The sequence below is a fragment of the Lates calcarifer genome, linkage group LG21 (assembly GCF_001640805.2).
Source record: "Lates calcarifer isolate ASB-BC8 linkage group LG21, TLL_Latcal_v3, whole genome shotgun sequence".
Taxonomy (NCBI): Eukaryota; Metazoa; Chordata; class Actinopteri; family Centropomidae; genus Lates; species Lates calcarifer.
In genome coordinates this window covers 13,146,076-13,168,609 of record NC_066853.1, presented here as the reverse complement: position 1 = coordinate 13,168,609, position 22,534 = coordinate 13,146,076, and the positions used below count along the sequence as shown (strand labels likewise).

The following is a 22,534-nucleotide window of genomic DNA, read 5'->3' as shown; positions in this document are numbered from 1 at the left end:
AATGGATCCCTTTGTTGTTGTGACTTTAATCTTACTTCAACAATCAAGACAGATCTGCAGAGTACAATGTTTTGCACATTAAACAACAAAGCACACCTGAACATTTTTGAGTATAAAAGATAACGAAACATGCACAAGCCACAACAAAATGGCTGCATTTAAAAGGTAGGCCTCGGCCATCTTTAACATTAAGTAACATAAAAATACACTTATCTGCTGTCTTTCTGAGAGACAGATGAGAATACCACTCTTATGTCTCTGGGTTCAATATGAAGCTGCATCCAGCAGGCGTGTAGCTTAGCTTAGCACAAGGACTGGAAACAGCTAGCTTAACTATAAGGTAATAAAATCCACTTACTGACTTATTAATATGTTATATGTGGTTTTTACAGGTGGTCATGTGCCACACAGTTTCTTGGCTGTGTGCAGTTAGCTACTTTTGCTGTGTTTGTAGCAGTTTGTAAATAATTAAGACTACATTTAAAATTGGTCTAGCTGCTTTCAAATGTGTTGAATCGATTTGACTGGATTTTATTTAAATGTAACTGTCAGTGATGGTGGCTTTGCAGCAGTTATTTCCAATTTTTGACACTTGTATTGTTATTTTTTATTTTTTATTTTTTACCAAGTGGGAGATATCATCACTCTGAGGAATTCCTAAAATCCCAAACTCTTAGTTATACAGCAAAGCAGAATCTGACATGAACAGCTTTTCCCACTCAGCTGCTCATTATTCCAGTCTGAACTGATATGATGTGAACGCAAATTGGCAGGGTTATGCTTGTCAGAGGATTTTGGGTTTTTTGCCTTTTCACAGAGCCAAGACTAGCTGTTTCCCCCTGTTTTGAGTCTTTATGCTAAGCTAAGCTAACAAGCTCCTGGCTATAGCTTCATATTAACAGAAATGAGAGAGGTATAAATCATCCCATATATCTCTTGACAAGAAAGTAAATAAGTGTATAAACAGTTCCTTTAACATATGAACCTCGTAATGGAAAAAACAAAGATTGTACCAGCTGTAGCCAAAGGTTTACTCAGAGACCAACAGGTCTGGTCTCTCAGAGACTTATTATACAATAATCCCATCAGTTCAAAACAAATCTCGGAGGCAGTATATGAAGAAGTCAGTGTAATCCTGTCTGGTTTAGTGCTCTGTCAGCCAGAGTGAAGGTGCACTGGAACCTCGTTGAGCAGGTTTTGGGTTTTTCAGGCCAAAACTCGACAGTTTCAGCATCTCCTCCTTTTGCTTTCCAGATGTGCGCTCTCCAGATGCAATTCATTTCACCTAACTTTATTTTAAGCAGATATTCTTGGCAGCTTGTCATGTCTTACCTCAGTTTTAACAAGGCAGAGCACAGCGAGAGAGACAGGAAGAAGAGAGAGGAAGAAATATATTTGACAGGTTAACACAAGATGAACCTCGAGGTCGTTCCAAGAATGTGTTCGACACTAAATTGTACACTTTGGGTCCAGCTCTCAGGAACTCTGAGCTTTGCAGCATCAGCCAAGGAAAGTGATGTGTTTACTAGGCAGTCTTTTATCTGAGGAAAGAATGATGCCAAAACCCTCATTACGCTTTATGAGATAATATTTCATTGTACAACACAGTGTAAGTGCTGCTGCTAAGGCTACGTATGCTATCATGCAGCAACAGGGTGAAAAAGGCGCAAAAAAGCCTATCATGTGGATGAAATGCTCAACATCTCATGTCTGCAAAGAGCTTTGTTTTTACAACAGTACTTAACAAAAACCAAAAAGGACAATTAGACAAAAATAAATTCAAAAAATAAGGGCATAAGGAAAACTGATATGAACAAAAATCGCCAGTTCAGCGTCGTTTGCAACATCCTTCACAATAATGAACAGAAATACAAAAGTAGACTGTACTCTTAAAGGGAAGCTCGTCTTTGTCTCTCCCCGAGTGCTGGAGTTTGAGGAGAGGTTTGAACAGGCTGAAGGCGCTTGATCTTTATGGCAGAGAAAGACAATGGGTCCGAAATGCCACCAAAACCAGATCCTTCAGAGTTGTCTGTTTAAAGACACGAAAGACAGAAAAAAAAACAACGATCAGCTGGAAAAGAACTCTTCTTAAAAATAATGCTTTTCAAAGAAATGTTTGGGAAATACGTTTATTTGCTTTCTGGTGGCGAGGTGGATGAGAATGTGAGTGATGAATCAGAAAGTGGTTAGCTTAGCTTAGCTTAGCATACAGACTGGAAACAGCTAGCCTGGCTCTGTCAGAGGGAAACAAAATCCACCAACCAACACAAATAAAGCTCAGTAATTAACATGCTATGTCTTGTTTGCTCAATCTACACACATAAAACAATTTGCAGTTTTACAGGAGGTAAATGTGCCTTTTTTACACTTTTTCTTATATGGATTGAACAAACAAGATTAGGACTGCGATAGAGACAGCAATAATGGATTTTATTATCACTGGCCAGAGCCCGGCTAGCGGTTTCTCCTTGTGCTAAGCTAATCTAACCAGCTGCTGGCTGTCACCTTATATTTAATGGACAGATGTTTAAGTGGTATTGACCTCCTTGTCTAACTCTCCACCTGACAGCAAAACTGCATATTTCCCATAACGTCAGACGATTCCCTTGACATGAATCATTCTTCGGTCTGGAAAACATATTATCCTCCATTTTTGTTTCCTGCTCACCATGAATGCCGATCATATGCTCCAAGATCAGGACCCTCTCGGCCAGGATCTTCAGGGCCTCCCTGAGCTGCTGCACGGCCTCTCCCTGAGCAGAACCATCATGTTTATTTAGGCCAGTTGTTCAAAGGAGCACAGGAGAAAAAAAAAACAACTAATAATGTCTCTTACCTCATTCAAGCCTTCTCCTGGCTCTCCTTTTGGCCCTGGTGCTCCCTGTGAAAACAGAGTAAAATAATCTTGTCATCTCATCTGCGTTATGTGTGTGTGTGTGTGTTTTATGTAACACAATAACCTTATACTCACAGGTAGGCCCTGCTCGCCTGTTACACCTGGAAACCCCTGGTGCAGGAAAAACAGGAAAATAACTCAGGACTCCTGCTCACACACACATTTTACCAGCTTGAATTCTCTATTCCCCTCCTGCCCCCCCGTACTAATCAGTCTCTTCACTAGATCTCCAATCTTAAATCATGCTAGTAGAGGAAGGGGATCAGGTTTAAAGACAGAGGCCCACTAGAGAGCCGACTACAGAGGGGACCCGACATGGCTGCCCTGATTAGCGAGGCCTGGCCTTGGACGAGAGAGAAAAGAGGAGGATTAGTCACGGCTTGGAGTGAGTCTTTGAAGAAAAGCTTGTTCACCTTTAATGTGTTTAAGATTGCATGACAGCTAGGGCCGATTTTACAAAACATAGAACAAAAAGCATTTGATAGTTCATCAGAATCAAATATGTTCAGCCAGCCCGCTAATCCAATAACAAGGACGGTTTTTAAAGCAGCCTCACCCTTTCCCCTAGATCTCCCTTAGGCCCAGGATCCCCAGGCTTGCCTTGGAGGCCTTCCTTGCCCTGGTGTCAGATAAAGAGAAGGACATTTATTAATGATGCCGGTCATACATTCATAGTCTTATTGATCAACAATCAGCTCCCGGTGACAGATACTCACATCTCGTCCCGGCAGGCCTGGTATTCCTGCGGGTCCTCTCGGTCCTGCGGGTCCTGTAGTGTCATTAACAAAAACATCACATAGCGAGAAGGGGGGATGAATGTTAAAATGTTAAAGCTTGGCTCTGACTATTGTGCAATGTCAAAATTCAATTCAGTCAATCTAACACAGTTTAATTTAATTCAGAAATTATATTGTCTTGTGAGAGACATTTGTCAGGGTTTACAAAATGAACCCACGATTAACCACTTGAACTCCCATGTTGAACACACTATAGTTTATTTTGCTTATACAGAGTCAAATTTTATTGCTGCATGATAGCATCTAATGGAAATTTGATGTTCGAGTGTCATGTTAATCTCCTCTTCTGTACACATTCCCTTGCAAATAAGCATGAAATGTTTTCTATATTTCGAAGTTTTGGGATCTCTTGACTAGAATTTGAGCAGAGTTCGGCGGTTCAACGTACATTTGTAATGACAGACTTGCTACAGGAGGTTGAAAAGGTCAAAACCCAATCATGAACAAAATATAATACACAGATATGTTTCATGAACTGTGTTAGACTGAGGACATGCTTTCTTCAAAACTATCGGCATTGTCTTCTAACCAGAGAAATGGAAGCATCTCATATTCATACCTGTGGGGCCGGAGGGACCTGTTGGACCAGGAGGCCCGACTACAATCTGAGGAGCAGGGGGAGGTTCATGGATGGGGATCTCCTCTGGGAAAGACACAGACCGTTTACTTTGCACAAAAGATAATGGAGATTAGAGAAGAACATTAACGCCTGACTGACGGTCAATGACAATCGTGTTACAACAACAGGTGGATCATTATCATTTAGATCATGTTTAAATGTCATAAATGATTAAAATGCTGTTTCTCAACATACTGTCATTGTCACGTCCTTTTTATTTTCCTCTGGAGCCAACAGAATCAAACAGATGTAAAATTATACTCTTATTTCCTGGAGTTAATTACTTACAAGTAAACTAGGTTTCTAATAATGTTCTCATTTAGTGACTCAGAGGCTGCAGCTCAGTAGTCAGCCAGTCACTTGTTAAAATTGCCAAAATCTCCATGACTCTGTTGTTACTGACTGCCAAAGCTCTAACACTGGGTATTTGTACAGGAAAAGCAGAAATGTTGGTATGAAGTAAGTTTCATTCAGTTCTACAAGTTCTTTAAAATCTGACCATTACAAAAGAAAAATGGTTTTGGTACATGGTACATTTTCCCTTCCCCCGTTGGTTTTTGTTGAGTGATGGTGCCTGCCGCCTCATACAGTCTGTGGAGTGGTACAGCTCAGCTGTTATGTCAGTATTCAAATCTTTTAAAAAGGGTAAAATAGCAAAACACAATGTAGAAATACTCCGTTACAAGCAAAAGTCCTACATCCAAAATCATACTTAAGTAAAAGTACTAGCACTAAAATATACTTTTATCAAAAGTGAAAGCATTCATTATGCAGAATGGTCTGTTTCAGAGTAATGCATATCATATTACAGAATCATAATTAGTGATGCATTCATGTGTAAGCATCACTAATGTTGCAGATCAATATTTTTAATGACTTTATATACTACTGGGTACATTAATGTATAATAATCATTCATACTTCATTAGATTATTTATATTTTGTGTCCATAATCTGAATATGCAAAGTAACTAGGAACTAAAGCTGTCAAACAAATGTAGTTGACTGGAGTTCTGAAATGTTATGGAGCACAAGTACAAAGTAGCATGAAACTGTTAAATGGAAAAGTAAGAGTTAAGTACCTCAAAATTCCACTTAAGTACAGTTCTTGGGTAAATGTACCAAACTTATTACAGCTTACAAATTCTGAACATCTTTGGCATGACTATGAAATGTTTGTTTGGCTCTCTAAATGCCTTTCAAATTGTTGTTTGCTGTATGTATATACTAGTAGGTAAACTTCAGGGGTTCTTTTTCTCAGCCTAGCAGGAGAGTTAAGACATCAGGGGTCAGCAGTCATCCTGCAGAGTTTCACCAGCAGCCAACAGGAGGATTAAATCTGCTGTGACAGTGATCGACAGGAACAGCTGGTCGATCTAAAAGAGGTCCCATTTAATGGAGCAGTAAATGCTTGGACATGATCTGTCTTCATAGAAAACATGCATGAGGGGGAAGTCGTGCCTTGTTCTCAGCATGTAGGATATTTTAAAGTATGCTTGTAAGTATAAATTTTGTTTGAAATCACGCCACACTTCCACTTCCTCTCCACTTTACCATATGCTCCGAGTCAGTCCCCCCCTCCCTGTTTAGACAGCGCTGTTACATTATGGCTACAGTCCACAGAAAGGGTCTAGAAGGAGCACATTTCCCTCTGGAACTAATTTTCTAATGTTACAGTCTCCTCGAGTCTGGCTGCCTCCCCAAGAAACTCCACATGAGTGGCAGACTATCTCCTCCCTCGTTCATAGCCGGCCCAGCTTTTGGCTCCGGGCCGCGGCCTGTTCCCCAAAACGCAGACTGTTGTGCTGACAGCTAACAAATTAGGCCTGATTTACAGCCAGTTGGCCCCCCTCAGCTTACATGGTCCCACAGACCCAAATCTACATAGTTCCAGACCCGCAGACACAGTCCTGGGCTCAGAAAGGCAGACGCAGCCAAAAGTCTAATCGGAGCCAGCAGTCTGCATGAGGTAATGATTCCAACACGGACTTCTACTGCCTCCCTGTGGTAAAACCTATGTACTAACTGTGAGAAAAGTAACTTTGGTGCACGGACTTGTTCTTCTATCTTGTATATCTGAAAACATATGAAGGTTTAAATGTTGCAAACACTAAACAAAATCAAAGATTTTCATGTTAACATTCACTACGTAAGTTTCATCCTTGTGTTCACTAATCTCTGTGGGGACGAGACAAAGAGGTGAGCTAAAATTAAATTGAATAAGATGAATGAAAAATGCTTCAATATATTTTTCTAATTGATTCAGCCCCTGGGCTAATCTTGTGATTTATATGCTGGTATTTGGCTCCATTGTTGGTGGTGTTAAATGAGGTTGCAGTAAACAGTGGCTCAGCAGCAGCAAAACACACGGAAACAATTAAACTAAATCTAAGCCAGCCCTCCTCAGGAAAAGAAACAATACTCTCTCCATTACAAATTTCAGTCGTTCTCTAAAAGCTAAAGACGTATATTGCTCAATTAAACACCTGGTAACAGCCACAGTGTGCCTTATTCTCTGTGCTTCCGCCTGTACCATTTTCTATACAACCAATTTGGGAGAACAAAATGTTTTCAAGAAAGGAACGGGGTGGACAACAGCTTGAGATATGTGAGTGTTTGAAACTAGTGAGACACATGAGTCACTGTGGGATGAACTGAGAAAATGGACCTGTGGTTTTGGCATGAATTTAAATTGTTCAAAAACTGAACGCTTGAATGGTTTTACAATTGTTTTTGGACCAGAACTCAACCATGTGTGTGAGATCTGTTTCTATTATGCTCTCATTTAAGTTCATCTGGGACGATGCGGTCCCGATTTGAGAGACTACATTTGTAGTGGAACGGTCTGCTCACCTTGGTTGCCGACTTGGAAGGCATCACCTCGCGCCAGGACTGGAAAGGAACTCGGCCCTGGAGGACCCGGTGGACCGGGAGGGCCAGGGTAGACCAAATTCTCCTGGTAGACCTCTGGCTCCCTTTGGTCCTGAGCACCAATGAAAACAACGAAATACAATTAATCGATCCATTAGTCATGTTAAACATCCCAATAAGCAGATGAGACTGATGACATTTTACCACTGGGTCCAGGAAAGCCTGGTCTACCAGCCGGACCTGGAGGTCCGGCAGAACCGGGAAGCCCTGGAGGTCCAATGGGTCCTGGAGGCCCTACTCTTCCTGGTGCTCCAAAAAAAAACCAGAGACAGTCAGAGTCAAACACACCGTTCAGGAAATCATTCAGTCCAAAATGATTTAAGGAGCACTCCACCATCATCTTGGCTTAGGCTAAAGACTTAAACATTTATAAACAACCAAACGCTTGATTAACAAACATGCAGAAAATCCAGGGTGATGTCTTCAACATGCTTGTTTTGTCCAGCCAGCACAAAGATACAGGCATTTTTTCCCTTGAAAAATGATAATTTGATCAATTAATTTTCATCATTTAAGCTCTTTGGGTCGACAGGTTTGACAGAAATAGTGGCAAAACTATTCCTTTAATCAATCCCTGAATGCTGAAACTGTTGGTTGACTCAGACACAGATGATTAAAAACAAACAGCTCTTCAACATCCCAACTACATATTTTAGAAAGCACATTTTTCACGATATGATGTTGGCACCTGGCGGCAGGTATAACGGTGGCCCAATAGGAGTGGGTTGAGGTGTGTCCACCTCGTTGTCCGTTGAGCCCTCTGGTAAACTACTGACTGTCGGCAGTGACGGACGTCCCTCTTCTAACAGCCTGATCTGGAACGAGAGCAGCAGTTAAGTAAAGTGCGCACATATGCTTGTATTCAAATTATCCACTGGCTTGTAGAGGGATCTTCTTTACCTTTGATTCAATTGCATTTATTCTGCTGTTCATGTCAGTGAAGCTGGTGCAGTTCAGACACTCTGTGAGAAGGACAGACAGACAAGGATGAGTTTAGTCTCCACATTATTGCAGGCATACATGCTGCTGCTGCTGTTTCTTCTCCGTCTGTCTTTTCCTCTCCCGCATCTCTTTCATTCCTGTTTCTGTTTTTTTTTCCTGGCACCATCGGTTGTATCTCTCTATCTCACACTGAGCAGGTCAAGCCAAGATACACAAGAACAATGCCCATCAAACCAGACCCAAGAATTTATTAGGAATTCCTCCTTAAATCATGTCACTCACTCACAGAATAAATATTATTAGACCTCTCATAAAAGTCTCTCTCTCTCTTGCTGACACTCTCTCCCTCCCTCTCTCTCTCTCTCTCACACACACACAAGCTCGGCACACACCTGCTCGTCTCCTGACTGCATGTTTTCTGTCTGTCTGCCCACTCACAGTGATGGCCTGTGTGCCCACACTCACATCCTCCTCCAGATACCAAAACCATGAACTGCGTGTAGCACATGGAAACGCAAACAAAAACACATTTACACACACACACACACACACTCTCAAACACACACACAGCTCTATCTACATACTTTCACTAACATTTCCAAATGTCGACAAGATAAGATATAAGATGTGTTTGTGTATCCAAACCTTGATATATGTTATTCCTCTCTGCCATAGACCTCCACTGTCGTCCAAAAACTATTAAAAACATATCAATGAGTTACACTGCTGTCATGTTGTTATTTTGCTAACACTCACTAGTGCACTATATGTGTATTACTCCACTGCTGAAAATAGTCCCTGACAAATACATAATTTACTCTTTGAATTATGTTCACTAAAAACTACAGTGCCAGGGCTAAAAATGACTTTGCCTTTCCTTAAAATGAAATTTGTGATACATTTCAAAACAAGCTATAAGAGATTATTTTATTATTATTATTATTATGGCTAACTGGGGGCAGTGGAAACAAGCTGTGACACACAGACATAATGTATTGTTAGCTTTTAAGATGACATGGCAAACTTGTTGCCTGTTAAGGCATCCAGCAGACACAAGACAACATTATCATCCATTTAGAGTCATGGCTGTGACAACCTGGTGACTGTATGTCTAATATTCACTCCCCTTTTAGCTCAGTTTTTCATCTCCACCAAATCCTATAGGGAATATTTGGCTGATTAGCTGCTAAATGCTCCACTGTGTTCACCAGCTAGATGCTATCTTTTGTCTACCTGTCGTTTCTTGCCGGACAGGTAGCACACAGTAGATTTCTGGATCTTTTTTTGGCTGAAAACAGCAGAAAAGGATTAGCTAAAAGATGTTCTGTTGAGCTGAGGGGAGCTACAGGGTCATGGGTTCAACACTACAGGTGACTTGTTTTATTAACAAGAAGTCATTTGATCCACTGTTACAACTATAAAACATTCATTATAGCAGCTTATTTTTTTAGCATTTTTTTTTCCTTTCATTTTTGCTGTTAGCACTTGCTAAATATTTACGTGTCTCAGTGAAAATCTTGTTTGCCACTAACTTTATATGTTACGATCAGTCTGTTTTGAACACATCTCTCTCACAAATTATACCATTCCAGCCACCAGTAAACCGCAGAGACCTATACATGCCTCGCTCTGCAGTAATTTTGGATCATTTACATGAACTGTAACCCAAAATCCAAAACACAGAATAGCACAGTTTCATGAAAAAAACCCTGTATTTGTTCTAAATCTGAGCCTTCCTCTGGTCTATGGCTCATAAGAAGTGTGGAATGTCAGCTGTCAGTCCCACAGATGGGACCCACCCGCATTGTGGTCATAGCGGGGATACCTCGAATGAGGAACAACTGGTGCTCATAAATAACTAACACAACAACAAAAATGACCCAAACAGCTCTGGTCTGCCCAAATCATCGTCTCTGACCGTGATGTACAGGGTACTAACTGCAGCCGCTGAGGTTTCTGCTTCACTGAAATAGGATAGTGTGAATGTCTGTCTACCATGTCTACGTGTCTATAATCATCTACGTCTCCGGGTCCAGTGGTGTATCAGACTGCGTGGGTGTGGTTTCTGAATGCCTTGTTTCAACATCTTGAATCTCATCCTGGCGTGCAGCCACAAACAGAAACAACAATCAACAGATCAACCCAAAACACATTCCTGAGGATTCATCAACCCAAATACTGAGGGCCGTTCAACCGCCAAGACCAAAAATGACCCCACATGAGCCGCCTGTTGTGACTGACTGCACTGAGGTTTCTTCAGTGACTACACCAAAACACATCAAAGCCACACGCTGCACAACAGCAAGACTGTGGGCAATCATGGGCTCTGCAATGTGAGAGGACCGATGAGTTGATATGCCTTCATCTACTCTACAGTTATTCATCATCGGCCCAGAGGAAGTCTCCACCCTCTGACACTCTCACTCTGTTATATACAGTACATCAATCTCCATTGCATTATTTTGTGATGATGTGTTTAGTTTTTAGCCAAATTAGTGGTGTGACTCAGGGGATGGCAATTTCAGTTTTGTCTGTTGGCCTGTCTGTGGGTCCACCACTTTGGTCCAAACTGAAATATCTCAACAACTATTGAATGGATTGCTGTGAAATTTAGTGCAGACATTCATGGTTCCTAGACATAACTTTGTTTGCATGAAAAGTCACACAAATAGTTGTATCAAGAATGAAATGAGAGCTGGAGATAACTTTGGTGATTCCTTGACTTGCCATCACCCAACACCAATCGAGAGGTTAAAATTTCTCTTGGTACAAAATTATTTAAATCCCATCAGCCTCGGCTGTACTTGTGTTAAGTGCTAATTAGAAAATGTAATGTGCTAACAGACTAAATTAAGAAGGCTAGCGTGTTAAACTTTATATCTCCCAAACATGTTAGCAATGCCATTAGCATGCTAAAGTTAGCATTTAGCTCAAAGCAGCTATAGGTGTAGACTTGCAGTCTGTGTCTGAAATCACTTCCTATTTTTGAGTGTCTGACTTCTGACTGTATACATTTACTGACTATATAATGTCCTCAAAAATTACACGATGGAACAAAACAAAACTTTCTCACAATGCAAAGTCGTGCTGTTTACAGGTGCAAAAATTACCACTGTGCGACTCCACAGCTGTCAGTGATGATGCAAAATGTTGATGACTAGTAAGTGCTCACCATTAAGTATTGAGTGTCTATTATATGGAGTGACTGAATGACTGAGGGTATGATTTTGGACACAGCCAGGGTTTTATTTAGTGTTTATACCCACTTTCACTCAACATTTCAACAAGCCGCAGAGAGCTGATTGTGTTGTACTTTGGCTCAAAGTGCCTTGTGGCTGCTTCGCTGTGAGGCCAGTTGATGGAGAAATAAGCATCCCCGCCTCATCGGTGATGGATTTCTGCTCCTCAGGCCTAAAAACAGAGGCTTCTTCAGCTCCATTCTTCACTGCTAACGAGCTAACTTGTCCAATCTTCATATCTTGTCCAAAGAGAGCCAGAAATAAGCCAGCCACATCTTATTATGTCATAAACACACACCACAGGAAAACACCAAGACTGAGTCAATCTACCAAAGCAAAACGACTGCCTTTTTTTTTCTTTTTTTTTTTTGTAATGGTGGTGGGAGGGATTTCCGTTTCTGCAGTTGGAATTTAATTATGTTGGGTTAGAAAACCAAACTTCCGCTGTGCTTGAGCTGATGTTTAGAACGGGACCACAGTTACCGAGTCTGTTTGGATCCATAATTACACCATGGCAACATAAGACAGGGTTATTTTTCTTGGCCTGTGCTCAGCTCATGGGAAAGAATCAGAATCATGTTGTCTTTAGTGGGGAGCCAAGTAAACAGAAAGGATAGCAAACATTTTCTGCTCCAAAGAGGAGGATTGAGCAGTTATTTCAAATATTCAGATACTAACATTTCCCTAATTTTCATGAGAGGTTAATATTTCATCTGTTACTGTGGATTGTTATTTCATTTACAGAAGAGACAAGACAAGTGAAAGAAGGTTTAGTTGATTCAAAATTATCACAGACACTTTAATCACATAAAATGCAATTAATAAAAACATCAGATTACTGGGTAATGCACCATGTAAATTGATTATATGTCCATAAATAACATGGTACAGAAGCAAGGCTGGCATTAGTTTTACGTGATAAGCTCAACTGTTGAGTCTGGTGATGAAAACTGAGAGAAGACTTGGCACCGATCAAACTCCCTCCAGGCAAAGCATGGAGTGCAAATAAGATTAGAAACTCTTGGAGGATAAATCTTCATTTAAACATCAGAAGAACCAAAGCAATGGGCATATTTCATCTCAGCTAACGATGAAAGCACCAACCTGCTTAATGAGTCATCTCTGCCATCATTGTGTGATCTACACTACAAGACAGCACAGGATATTTTGGCAGGAGTGTAAGTCAGACTGCGGGCATCGTCTGTTGAGACAGCTACATTTCCTACATTAGACCTGGATATGGATCAAAGAAATCACTTGCTTTCTCGCAGTTTTTCACACACGCACACACCCACAGACACACACAGACAACCTCAACCGCAAAACAAACCATGACGCACACACAGCTGGGGACAGTAATTTTCAATGCCACTAAATACTTGCTCTGTCTGCATGTGTGAGGACGGAAGGATGATGTATTGAAACATCTTCTTGGACCGTCCTAAGAGTCGCTGTCACATCCCCAAGAAACACAGACAAGTGTGTGCCCAGTCTGTGTGTGTGCCTCTGTGTATGTGTATGTGTGTGTGTGTGTGTGTGTGTAGACCACAGACGGCCTCCGAGAGCTGGCTGTATCCCAGGAGTCTGTTGTGCGTCGGCCCCAGCCAGCAAGTGGTCAGCTATTGCTGGCATGAAGAACAGCTGGCACAGGACACACACCCACACACATATGTGTACATACACACACACACACACACACACACACACACACACACACACACTGTCACAAACTTTCTCACTCACTAAGTCACCCACCCACCTCGGCTGCGGTGGCTGGTGGAGGATGGTGAACAAAGCTTTTTTTGAAATCCAGGATGTCTAGCTGTCCACTGTGGGACCATTAAGCATTTTTCACCATGATGCCAGCTGACAGGCCACACACCATTTCACTCTGCAAGTAACAAATACTTGGCTATTAAATAGAATTGGCCATTACATTTGAGACATGATGCCATTATTTCATGCTAAATGAGATATGGTCAATGACTTAATAATGGACTTCAAAACCACAATGAGGCACAGTTATTAATCTGACATTCCTTCTCACAGAGTGCTGCTGCTCGACAGGCATAGTCATGAAACAATGACACACTGAATCCGCTCCAAACCTGAAAATGCACCCAGTTTCTCCGTCATTCCCTCACTCCGCCAGAATGTGTCCACTCATGTCATCGCGCCGCACTGTCCAGCCTTTTCAGCCAAGACGGCGTGCTACTGCTCTGGTGCTGAAACTTTAGCAACACATCAGTCACAGGGAGAGATGGATGGCCCTGCTGGTGCACAGACATACAGTCATCGTCATGCTATGAGATGATGTTGTGTGAATCTGGTGAGGAGAGACGATCAGGCCGCGATCGGCTGAAATAAGTGGCTACATTTTTGAGGTTCACGTGGTTTTGCAGCGGTGTGTGATGAAATGGAGAGAACAAAAAGGGTGGAGACATAATAAAGAGAGGAAAGAGTGGCAGAGTGTCCCTGCTCACAAGTCACATCAGAAATATTATAATTATAAGATGAGAGCACTTGAATGCAACAACAAACAAACAAAACCGGAACTACCAGAAATATACATTTCAAAGGTGAGAGTGCCTCTACCATTCAGAAAAATAATACTTTACTTTCACATAAACATAAGCTGAAGTGTGAATGAGATGCTGTTCAGCTTGTTGGTTGATCCGTTCAAAGAGAATGACAGTCCACCCACATGGGTTAAAAGGATTGTCATGAAATATGCTACTAATATTCATGGTCCCCAGAGGATGTATCCTGAGGACTCTGATGATCCCCTGACTTTTCACCTGGCTCTCCAAGTGTTTGTCATTTCTGGTTTGGAGTGAAATGTCTCAACTACTATGAAATTTGATACAGGCAGTATGCCTCCTCAGAAGGGCTTGCCGGATGGTTGAATAGCTTCAGAAACCCCTTCCCCCCCAAAGACTTTCCGATGTTGGATTAGCAGAGAGCTGTGTCTGACCATTCCTGTAACTTTCTGAAACCAAAAATCTTCATGCCACGATTAGACAGCTGTGCAGAGGTGAGATGGAGCCAGGGTTTGAACTTCTCTCTCCAGCTCTCATTTCATTCTTGATACAACTATTTGTGTGATTTTTAATGCGACCAACTGAGGCACCCTCCCCCTTTTCAGCTTTTCAATCCATCTTCCAGTGTGGTGGTTCAGAAAACACTATAAACACTTTTGATTTCCAATGTGGCCAGACAACTTGCCACAAAAACTAGTTCTATCTGTTTGAGCATAACCTTACTCTAAATCTCTTGTTACGCGCTTTGCGCCCAACTCAGGACCAGTGTAAAGCCACAAATGCAAAGAATAGTTGTTTGTTTCTCTCAAAAACAACCACAAAACTTTTCAACTTCCAAACTCATAAACAGGAATTTCCCAGCAGCACTGCAGAGTACAAACAACATAAACCGGCAGATAACACCAACTATTATGGAAATATCTGGCTCCCTTGGGAACTTTTCTGGGAACTTTTTTTTAAGTACTCAGTAACTTTACCTGCTCAGCTCTGCATAAACAGATGTGAGGAGTTGCAGACAGGAAGACAGAGGGACAAATGGAAAGATGTCATTAAGAGGCAGGAAGACCCAATGATAAGGTGGTGAAAGAAATGAAAAACCACAGAAGGAGCAAGAACAGAGCATCATCTATCAGGCAGATCAGACCAGGACCAGGAACAGCTGAGCTATCCCATGGCTCCCAGCAGGTCAAAGGTTACCGTCTGACCTATATTTGAGCACAACCAGGGATGTAACAGAGACATATCCTCGTGCTGTAAAGGTTGTGGTCTAGAGAAGCACATATGGGATATGGTTCTGTTTTATCACTTTACTCTGAGGAGAAGGGAGCGGGAGATCTAAAGGACATAGGAAGTAAGATAAGTAGAACGCAGCAAGGAATATATAAGATAAAGAGGCCAGCAGTGGCAAGAAAAATCAAGGGCAAAAGAGCAAAAGCCTGTGGGAGCATGAGAGAGGATAATAAAATGAGAAGAAAAAAAAACGGAAGAATTCAAAGGTATTTCTGAATGACATATAATATAGCTGGTGTTCAAGATAATCCCTCCAACAGTGAGGCTTTAGCTCACTTCCCTCTCATCCAGCTGCAGAGGGGAAACAGTGACTTTAGCAGTTTCATAGCTGTAGCATTAACAAATTAACACATCTGACACCCTGAGCTTTCAGACACCTTGTCACTTCTTTAATGAAATTCATCGTTAACTCCACCTTAAAAAAACACACACACTCTGTGCTGGCACACCCAGCATTAAACTTTGTTAAACTTCTTTTCCTGAGCTTTTGCGTGACATCAAAGGTTACACTCTCACCAGGGGGGGTCCAGGCACTAATTCTTTTAAGATTATGCTCCCCGCACACATAGACATTACCCACAATCCCTACTGTTAATGTGATCATGCGTGCAGATAGATGCTGGGGTGCTGCTGTGATGGGGCAGGGGAGGTGGGGGACAGGGGCCAACGGCAGGGAAATTACGAACACATTTCTTTCCCAAATGTGTTCCATGCCGTCATGTGTTAGCACAACTCTGCTGAAAGCAAAATGTAAATCTTGAGATGCACTATACACAGCCAGCAAAAACCAGACTGTCAAAAATATTGACGGGTCAGGGTGTCAACGAAAAGCGTTCAAGAAAACACCCACTTTCCATTAGCAAACGCAGAAAAATTCAGTCTTTGTGACCAGCTCGGCCTTGGAGTTTGGCCACAAGCGTCAGGAGTGTTACTGGGTTATAAAGGACAACATAAAAAGCAAACTGTGAGTGTTACACACAGACACAGGGAACACACAAGAGGACCTACAAAAGCCAGAGCCAACTGAGAAAATACTTGCTACGGTACAATGGTTGAACAGTGATTTGTCAACAAGTTTATAATATAGATTGGTGGATAAACTGTCAGAAAATAGTGACAAATGCTCATTGCAACTCCTGAGTCCAACGTGATGTATTCAAGTAGCTTGTTTTGTTGTAAGATATTCAGCTTAGTATCACATAAAACAAAGCAGGAAAATCCTCATAATTCAGAGGCTGTAAGATGGCACATGCTCTGCTGCGACAACACTGTCTGTACGTTAAACTCATCACACACTGTGCCTCTAAAATTATTGGCCTCCCCAACCCCTCAGACCTCGACAGCGAAGCCATCACACACAGTAAACATACCATTTCACAGAACCCCAGACCCCCCACGACCCATTCCTCACACTGCCTCCATCAGGTCGTGGTTACAGATTCCGGGCTCACTGTGGCATGATTTTAACGTCCTCTCTGCCACAGCATCATTACACCAAACACCCTGTGTAAAGGTGCTATATTGTGCAGTGTGTTCACTCTGTAAGATCTTCAAAGACCAAAACAGTTAAATTAATGCTCCAAGTCACTGTCTTTAATGGCTATTTAATTATCTATTTGAGAAGAAATGATGGTAACAAAAGAAAAAGACATTAGTGTCATGCACAAAATGATTCACAGTTTAGAAGATGAAAACAACAAGAGTGTGTGAAGAGGTGGGAGGAACTCCTCAGCTTACACAGACTTAGCTTTCTTTGTGTGCCCTGTCTCTACATCTCTGAGGGCCTCGGGGGTCTCTGAAGTGGAGCCAGAATCCCATCAAACTAAAACCAGAGGTGATGTCATCTTCATTGGTTAAGGCTGTCCTCACCCGCTCTGATAAAACAGCTGGCTCACAGCCCCAATGCAGCAGTTTTCTGCTGCATGTACAGTGTTGGCCTGGTGACAGGATTCTCTTACTAACCAAAATTATCCACACTTTAAGGAAAGGTTTGACATTCTGGGAAATACACTTATTTTCTTTTGTTGCCGCAGGTTAGATGAGAAGATTGATACCACACTCATGTCTGTTTGTCACATCTGAAGCTAGAGCCAGGAGATGGTTAGCTTAGCTTAGCATAAAGACTGGAAACTAGCTAGCTTGGTTCTGTCTGAAGGTAAAAAAATCAGATTGTGGTTTTATGCAGGGGGTCATGTGCGTGACTATTTCTTTGCCAGCAGCAGTGACTCCTGTGACAGGTCTCTATGCTGACGTAAGCTAACTCACTGCTGGCTATAGCATCAAATTTACCAAACAGGTATGAGAAATGTCAAATTACTCCCTTATAAACAAATGTACTTTTTCATTATGATGCCATGGGGAAACATTTGGTAGCCCTATAGTAAATCTTCCTTCCTGCAGTGCTTAAATGAACCCAAGAGGTTCTTAAGTGTGATGCATGACTTGTTTTCACAACCTTGACCTCCAATAATAGACAAAAGACAGTTGAAATCAAACAGAAACACATCTGCATTCAATATGTAACAGCAAAATTGAGGCAATGAAGGCAAAATATACTAAAAAAGGACAGGCCTATGAGGTCTTTAAAGAACTTAAAGCAAAGGTTCCTTCAAAGATTCAAAGAAAAAAGGTTTGTGGTATAACTTTAAAATGCTCTCCTGTGGTATTATTATAAAGATCAACCATTATTTCCTGATACACATATGGTGCCATATCTGACTTCTTTTTATTGCACACAGGTTAATCTACATGAGGAGAACCAGTCTTTGTTTCAGAGCTGTAGTCTGATTTTAGCACGGTCACGTATGTTACAGAGACCTGGCGGAGGAGTGTCATGCTCATTAATCTCAGTGGGGCCACTTTCCCACAGAACCGGCTCTCTGCTCCGCTGCCGTCTGGGCAGCTCGTAGCAGCTGGGGTCCTGTGGGACAGAAACACTCCTCATTACGCTTCACTTTTCTCTTCTCCTCTCTTTTCTTCTCCTTGAATATTGCTACACAGCTGTCTCTGCCTCGCCAATTCTAACACTTTGCTGTTTTATGTGCTCTAGTCCGAACTTTCTCCCCTCGGTGTCCTCTCTCTCTGTTCTGCCGACACACTGACCCCTGCCAGATCTAGCCTCTCCTCCTCAGCATGAAGCAGACCGTCTCTGACATCAGCCTCTGTCGTTACGGTCTCCTCGCTGAGTCGAACCTGGCCTTCTGTCTATCCATATGGAGACGATTTTCCCCCACTGCTGCTCTATAGCCATTAGAATGTGCAAATACATTTCAGCAAATGTTAAATAAACAGCCAGATTACTTCTTCACACTCCTGCAACCACTTTGGTCTCAAGTGAACCATAATCTCTGGCATTACAGACTCAGCGGATATAGCTATGTGTTAATCTTTGTGAGGAATAATATCCACCACCGGGCAAATAATGGTTTCCAAAGGCTAATAATGTCTGTGTTTATTCCCTAAGTATTAATGTGTGTTTTCTGAACTCATGGTAAATCTTGTCCATCCAAGTGCAACAATGAATAATTTTGTTAAATGGAACAAGGTGTGGTAATTATTACCAATAGGCAAAACTTGCTCATTGAGGTAACTGTTAATCTTGGACAAATGTGGACGAACCATGCCAGTGTTTTTCAATGACATACCAATTGCTGTATTGCTTAACCTGTAAAAAATCTACCAATTTGGTGGGTGTACTAAACAATTTGAATAGAAAACTGTTGAAATAACTCTGCATCTGACTGTAGGTCAGCCAGAGCAGCCTCAGTCTGCCACAATGTTCAAAATACAATATGTGAAAACATGTTTGTCACTGTGGTTGTGAGCTGTGATTACATACATATATATAAGTGTATATATGTATATATATGTGTGTGTACATTTATATATAAACAGCTGCAGAGTTAAGGCAGCCCTACATTAGACATCCATTCCACCCTCCCACTCTATGGTTTCATGCTGACTGTGGTGGCTCACCCCTGGCTGAAAGTTTTGGCCCTTTACTGGGCTCAGAGTCTGCGGTCTGTGGTCCCCAGGAGCAGCACTGCCCACCACCGAAACCCAGACTACCTCCCACTTTACAAGTCATTCTGCTGGACGTTCCTCCAAGCTTTTTTTTCATTCATTCTTTTGACTGTAACAGCCCTGATGATATTTGAGGAGACAGGCGAAACTGCCTCTGTGCAGTCTAGCAGTTAAACGAGACAGAAAAAGATACAGAAGGAGAGTGATTGTGTTTTTAATCCCGCTCCTTCCAGGCACAGAAGCGTCTTGAATTCGCAGCTGTAAAAGAAAAAGGTACAAAACCACAGAGCACAGGATCCCTTTCAACCCTTGTTTTACTGCAGTCCGTATTCCCAAAAGTAATCCAAAACAGACCTTCAGTCTTAATCCAAAACAACTTCACAATCATATCAAGAGGCCGACTGCTGCACAGCAGCACGATTAGCAAGCTCCCCGACTACACACCACCAAACATAAAAAAGGCACTGATGTGGCTAAAGCTGCCTGGTGCTACTAAAAAGACACAGATGGGTCCGGGCAAAACACATGGCCTTTATTTCAGTCCTTGAGAGAGTTAGCCTCATAGACTACACTGTCTGTAATTCCTCCAGTCCATGCTTTGAGAAAGCTGCATCATGTGAAAGAAGAAGAAAAAAACCAAACAAAGAAACTCACCTTCACGACACTCTTCTCCCACAAACCCTGGGCAGCATCTCCATTCCAGTGCTGTGACTTGCTTGTAGGTAACCTTGAAGGACGGCCTGATGAGGGTCCTGTAGCTGGAAAACAACACATGGTAACTGTGACTACAGGGACGCATGAATGCAGAGACACAAATACACAGACACATTGACACTGCCAAATATCCGAGCCTTATTCTTTTTTAGTGTTATCTGGGGAATTTCTGTCTTTATTTGACAGTGGAGTTGAGTGTGGACAGGAAATTAGGCGAGAGGGGAATAAGAAGCAACAAAGATCCCTGACTGGGAAGTGGGAATGTTGCAATTACATGTGTTTTACTTGAATATTTTTCTGTTACACAACTTGGTACCTCTAGTCCACTTACAGGAGAAGTGCAGTACTTTCTATTTCAGAGGGAAACCCTTAAAATACTTAAAGTAAGTTTTGATAATATGTCTTTCACTTATGTGAAATCCCTTATCCCTACCCCTACCAACAGTATGAGCATCACACGAAGGGGAGATGAGAAGAGGACTTGGCTCAGGAGTTTAACAGTGAGGACTGTGAGGGTACAGTACCTGATGACTTTAGAACAGGGTCCGGGCCATCGGCAGCCCTGAAACACTCTCTGCACCGTGGTTTCTGTTCCATTGTGCACCTGACAGGACACTGTTTTGGAAACAGTGTACTGACACCAGTTCCTAAAACAAACACGAAACAGATTCCACTCTCATTATTAATGCTATATGAAAGTAATCATACATAATCAATAAAGGTATTGAGGAGGATACACACTAAGACATGATGCGAAAACGTTAAAAACAGACTGAAACATTAACGTGACAGTTTAATAACTCTGCAGCATCACCAGCAAATGTGTTACTGCTGAAGACATAGATTAAAATTTGACATCATCTGCGGTGAAAATGTGCCATGTGCAGCAGTGCTCACCTGAGTTGAGTACGGGAGCCGGTACCTGGAGGTCCAGTACTGCCGCTCTGCTCCGACTTGATGCGCTGCCGCTGCACAGTGATGCCTGGAAAGCGATAAACAAACCCTGTTCCCACCGAAGGACAGACTAACGTCATCCACATGCACAGCGCGTAGAGCAACGATAAAGCCATCGTCTCCTTTTGATTCATCCCTGATAGAGATATCCGCACGATTTTCAAGTAAACCCCGAAGTTCTAAATCCCTCTGTGACAGTTCTACAGTATCTGGAATTAAAAGTGTCCAGCAAGTCTAAGCAAACGACACTGTAACAGCAAACGACTTGGCCATTTCGTCTTCCTGGCGAGAAACAAACTGGCCCTCTCAAGAGCTCAAAATGAATGACACACAACCTCTTCCTATAGAATAATGTGGGTTTCTGACGTTTGACATCGTGCCGAGGACTGAGGAGTCAAATATCCCGTGTGCGTAAAAAGCGCGCGCGCTGAGTGTGAGGGCTGGAGACTGAGTGCGTAAAAGCGCATCTGGTCCCGGGTCGAAAACCACCAGCATTCAGTCTCCACATGGGAGCTATAATGCGAACGAGATGGCCAATAGTGGATTCACATTTACTGAGCTCTAACGCTCTTATGCAACGTCTATTGTCTTCATTACCCTGATACTGATACTGATACTACACCACAGGGACTTATTCTAACCATATTATTCCAGCCTGCATAAGCCAGGGGCAACAGAGACAGATAAGATAAGATAAGATAACAATGACATTATCATCTCATGTGGGTAATTTCCATCAGTTTGTCAAATAGCAGGTTATGTTTCCTTTTGGAGACTAAACTATCCTCTGAGACTCGCGTGCCAAGAGACACAGATACAGCACGTTATTAGCCTACATAATGGCAGCACATTTAACTCTTAATGAAATGTCGTTGGAGACAAGATGTTTAATTTAATCTAAATATATATTGTCTATAAACCTCTTTACGCACCGAGACAGATTTTTAAGCTTTAGCGACCAATGTTAGATTGTTTTTTTGCAATTAGGCAGATATCAGATTATACATGAGAAAGTATATTTCCACCGAGAAAATAAAAACAAAGAATGAAATGTAAGAAATCATCAAATACTTATATTGAGATAATAATAGTTTTGACTTAATGTTTCACCGAAAAAATAACTTTTTTAAAATCATTTTTTTTGTTTAATCCCTCATAAATTTGAATCTAATAAACCAGATTTTAGATTTATTTCCTAATTCTTTTGATTTAGGGAATTCATTCAATTGATGACCTCATATGTTTGACTTTAACAGTGAAAATGTTGACTTACTTACCTCATAATCCGACTAATAAATCACAGCTTTTGGTTTATTATCTCGTAATTTTGATTTACTATATCGGATTTTTGACTTATCACACAGTTTTGATTCAGTAAAGCAACATTTTGAGGTGTTATCTTATTATTTTAATTTACCACTTTCATCCTTGCCCTCCAATATTTTCTTGGCTAAAATGACTTCCATAAACAAATGACGGCAGGCCAAAGGAGGGAAATAAAAGTGACATCAAACTATTATTTCCCTGGTTTTGTTGTGGTTACTCAGACTGGTTCCAGTACCCCACCAGTTTAGAAACCACAGTGGGAA

General features: G+C 41.7%; 1 protein-coding gene across 1 annotated transcript; it reads right to left on the bottom strand.

Moving 5' to 3' along the window:
• Positions 1 to 6: 6 nt before the first annotated feature.
• LOC108900881 (collagen alpha-1(XXVI) chain-like) lies at positions 7 to 21,905 on the bottom strand. Its single transcript, XM_018702147.2, is given in 15 exon segments — positions 7 to 2,029; positions 2,669 to 2,753; positions 2,837 to 2,881; positions 2,972 to 3,007; positions 3,453 to 3,515; positions 3,613 to 3,665; positions 4,253 to 4,336; positions 7,166 to 7,256; positions 7,258 to 7,295; positions 7,388 to 7,492; positions 7,932 to 8,058; positions 8,144 to 8,205; positions 19,932 to 20,035; positions 20,516 to 20,638; positions 20,889 to 21,905. Coding segments are annotated over 15 exon segments (1,347 nt in total). The 5' UTR covers positions 21,080 to 21,905; the 3' UTR covers positions 7 to 1,889.
• Positions 21,906 to 22,534: the final 629 nt, after the last annotated feature.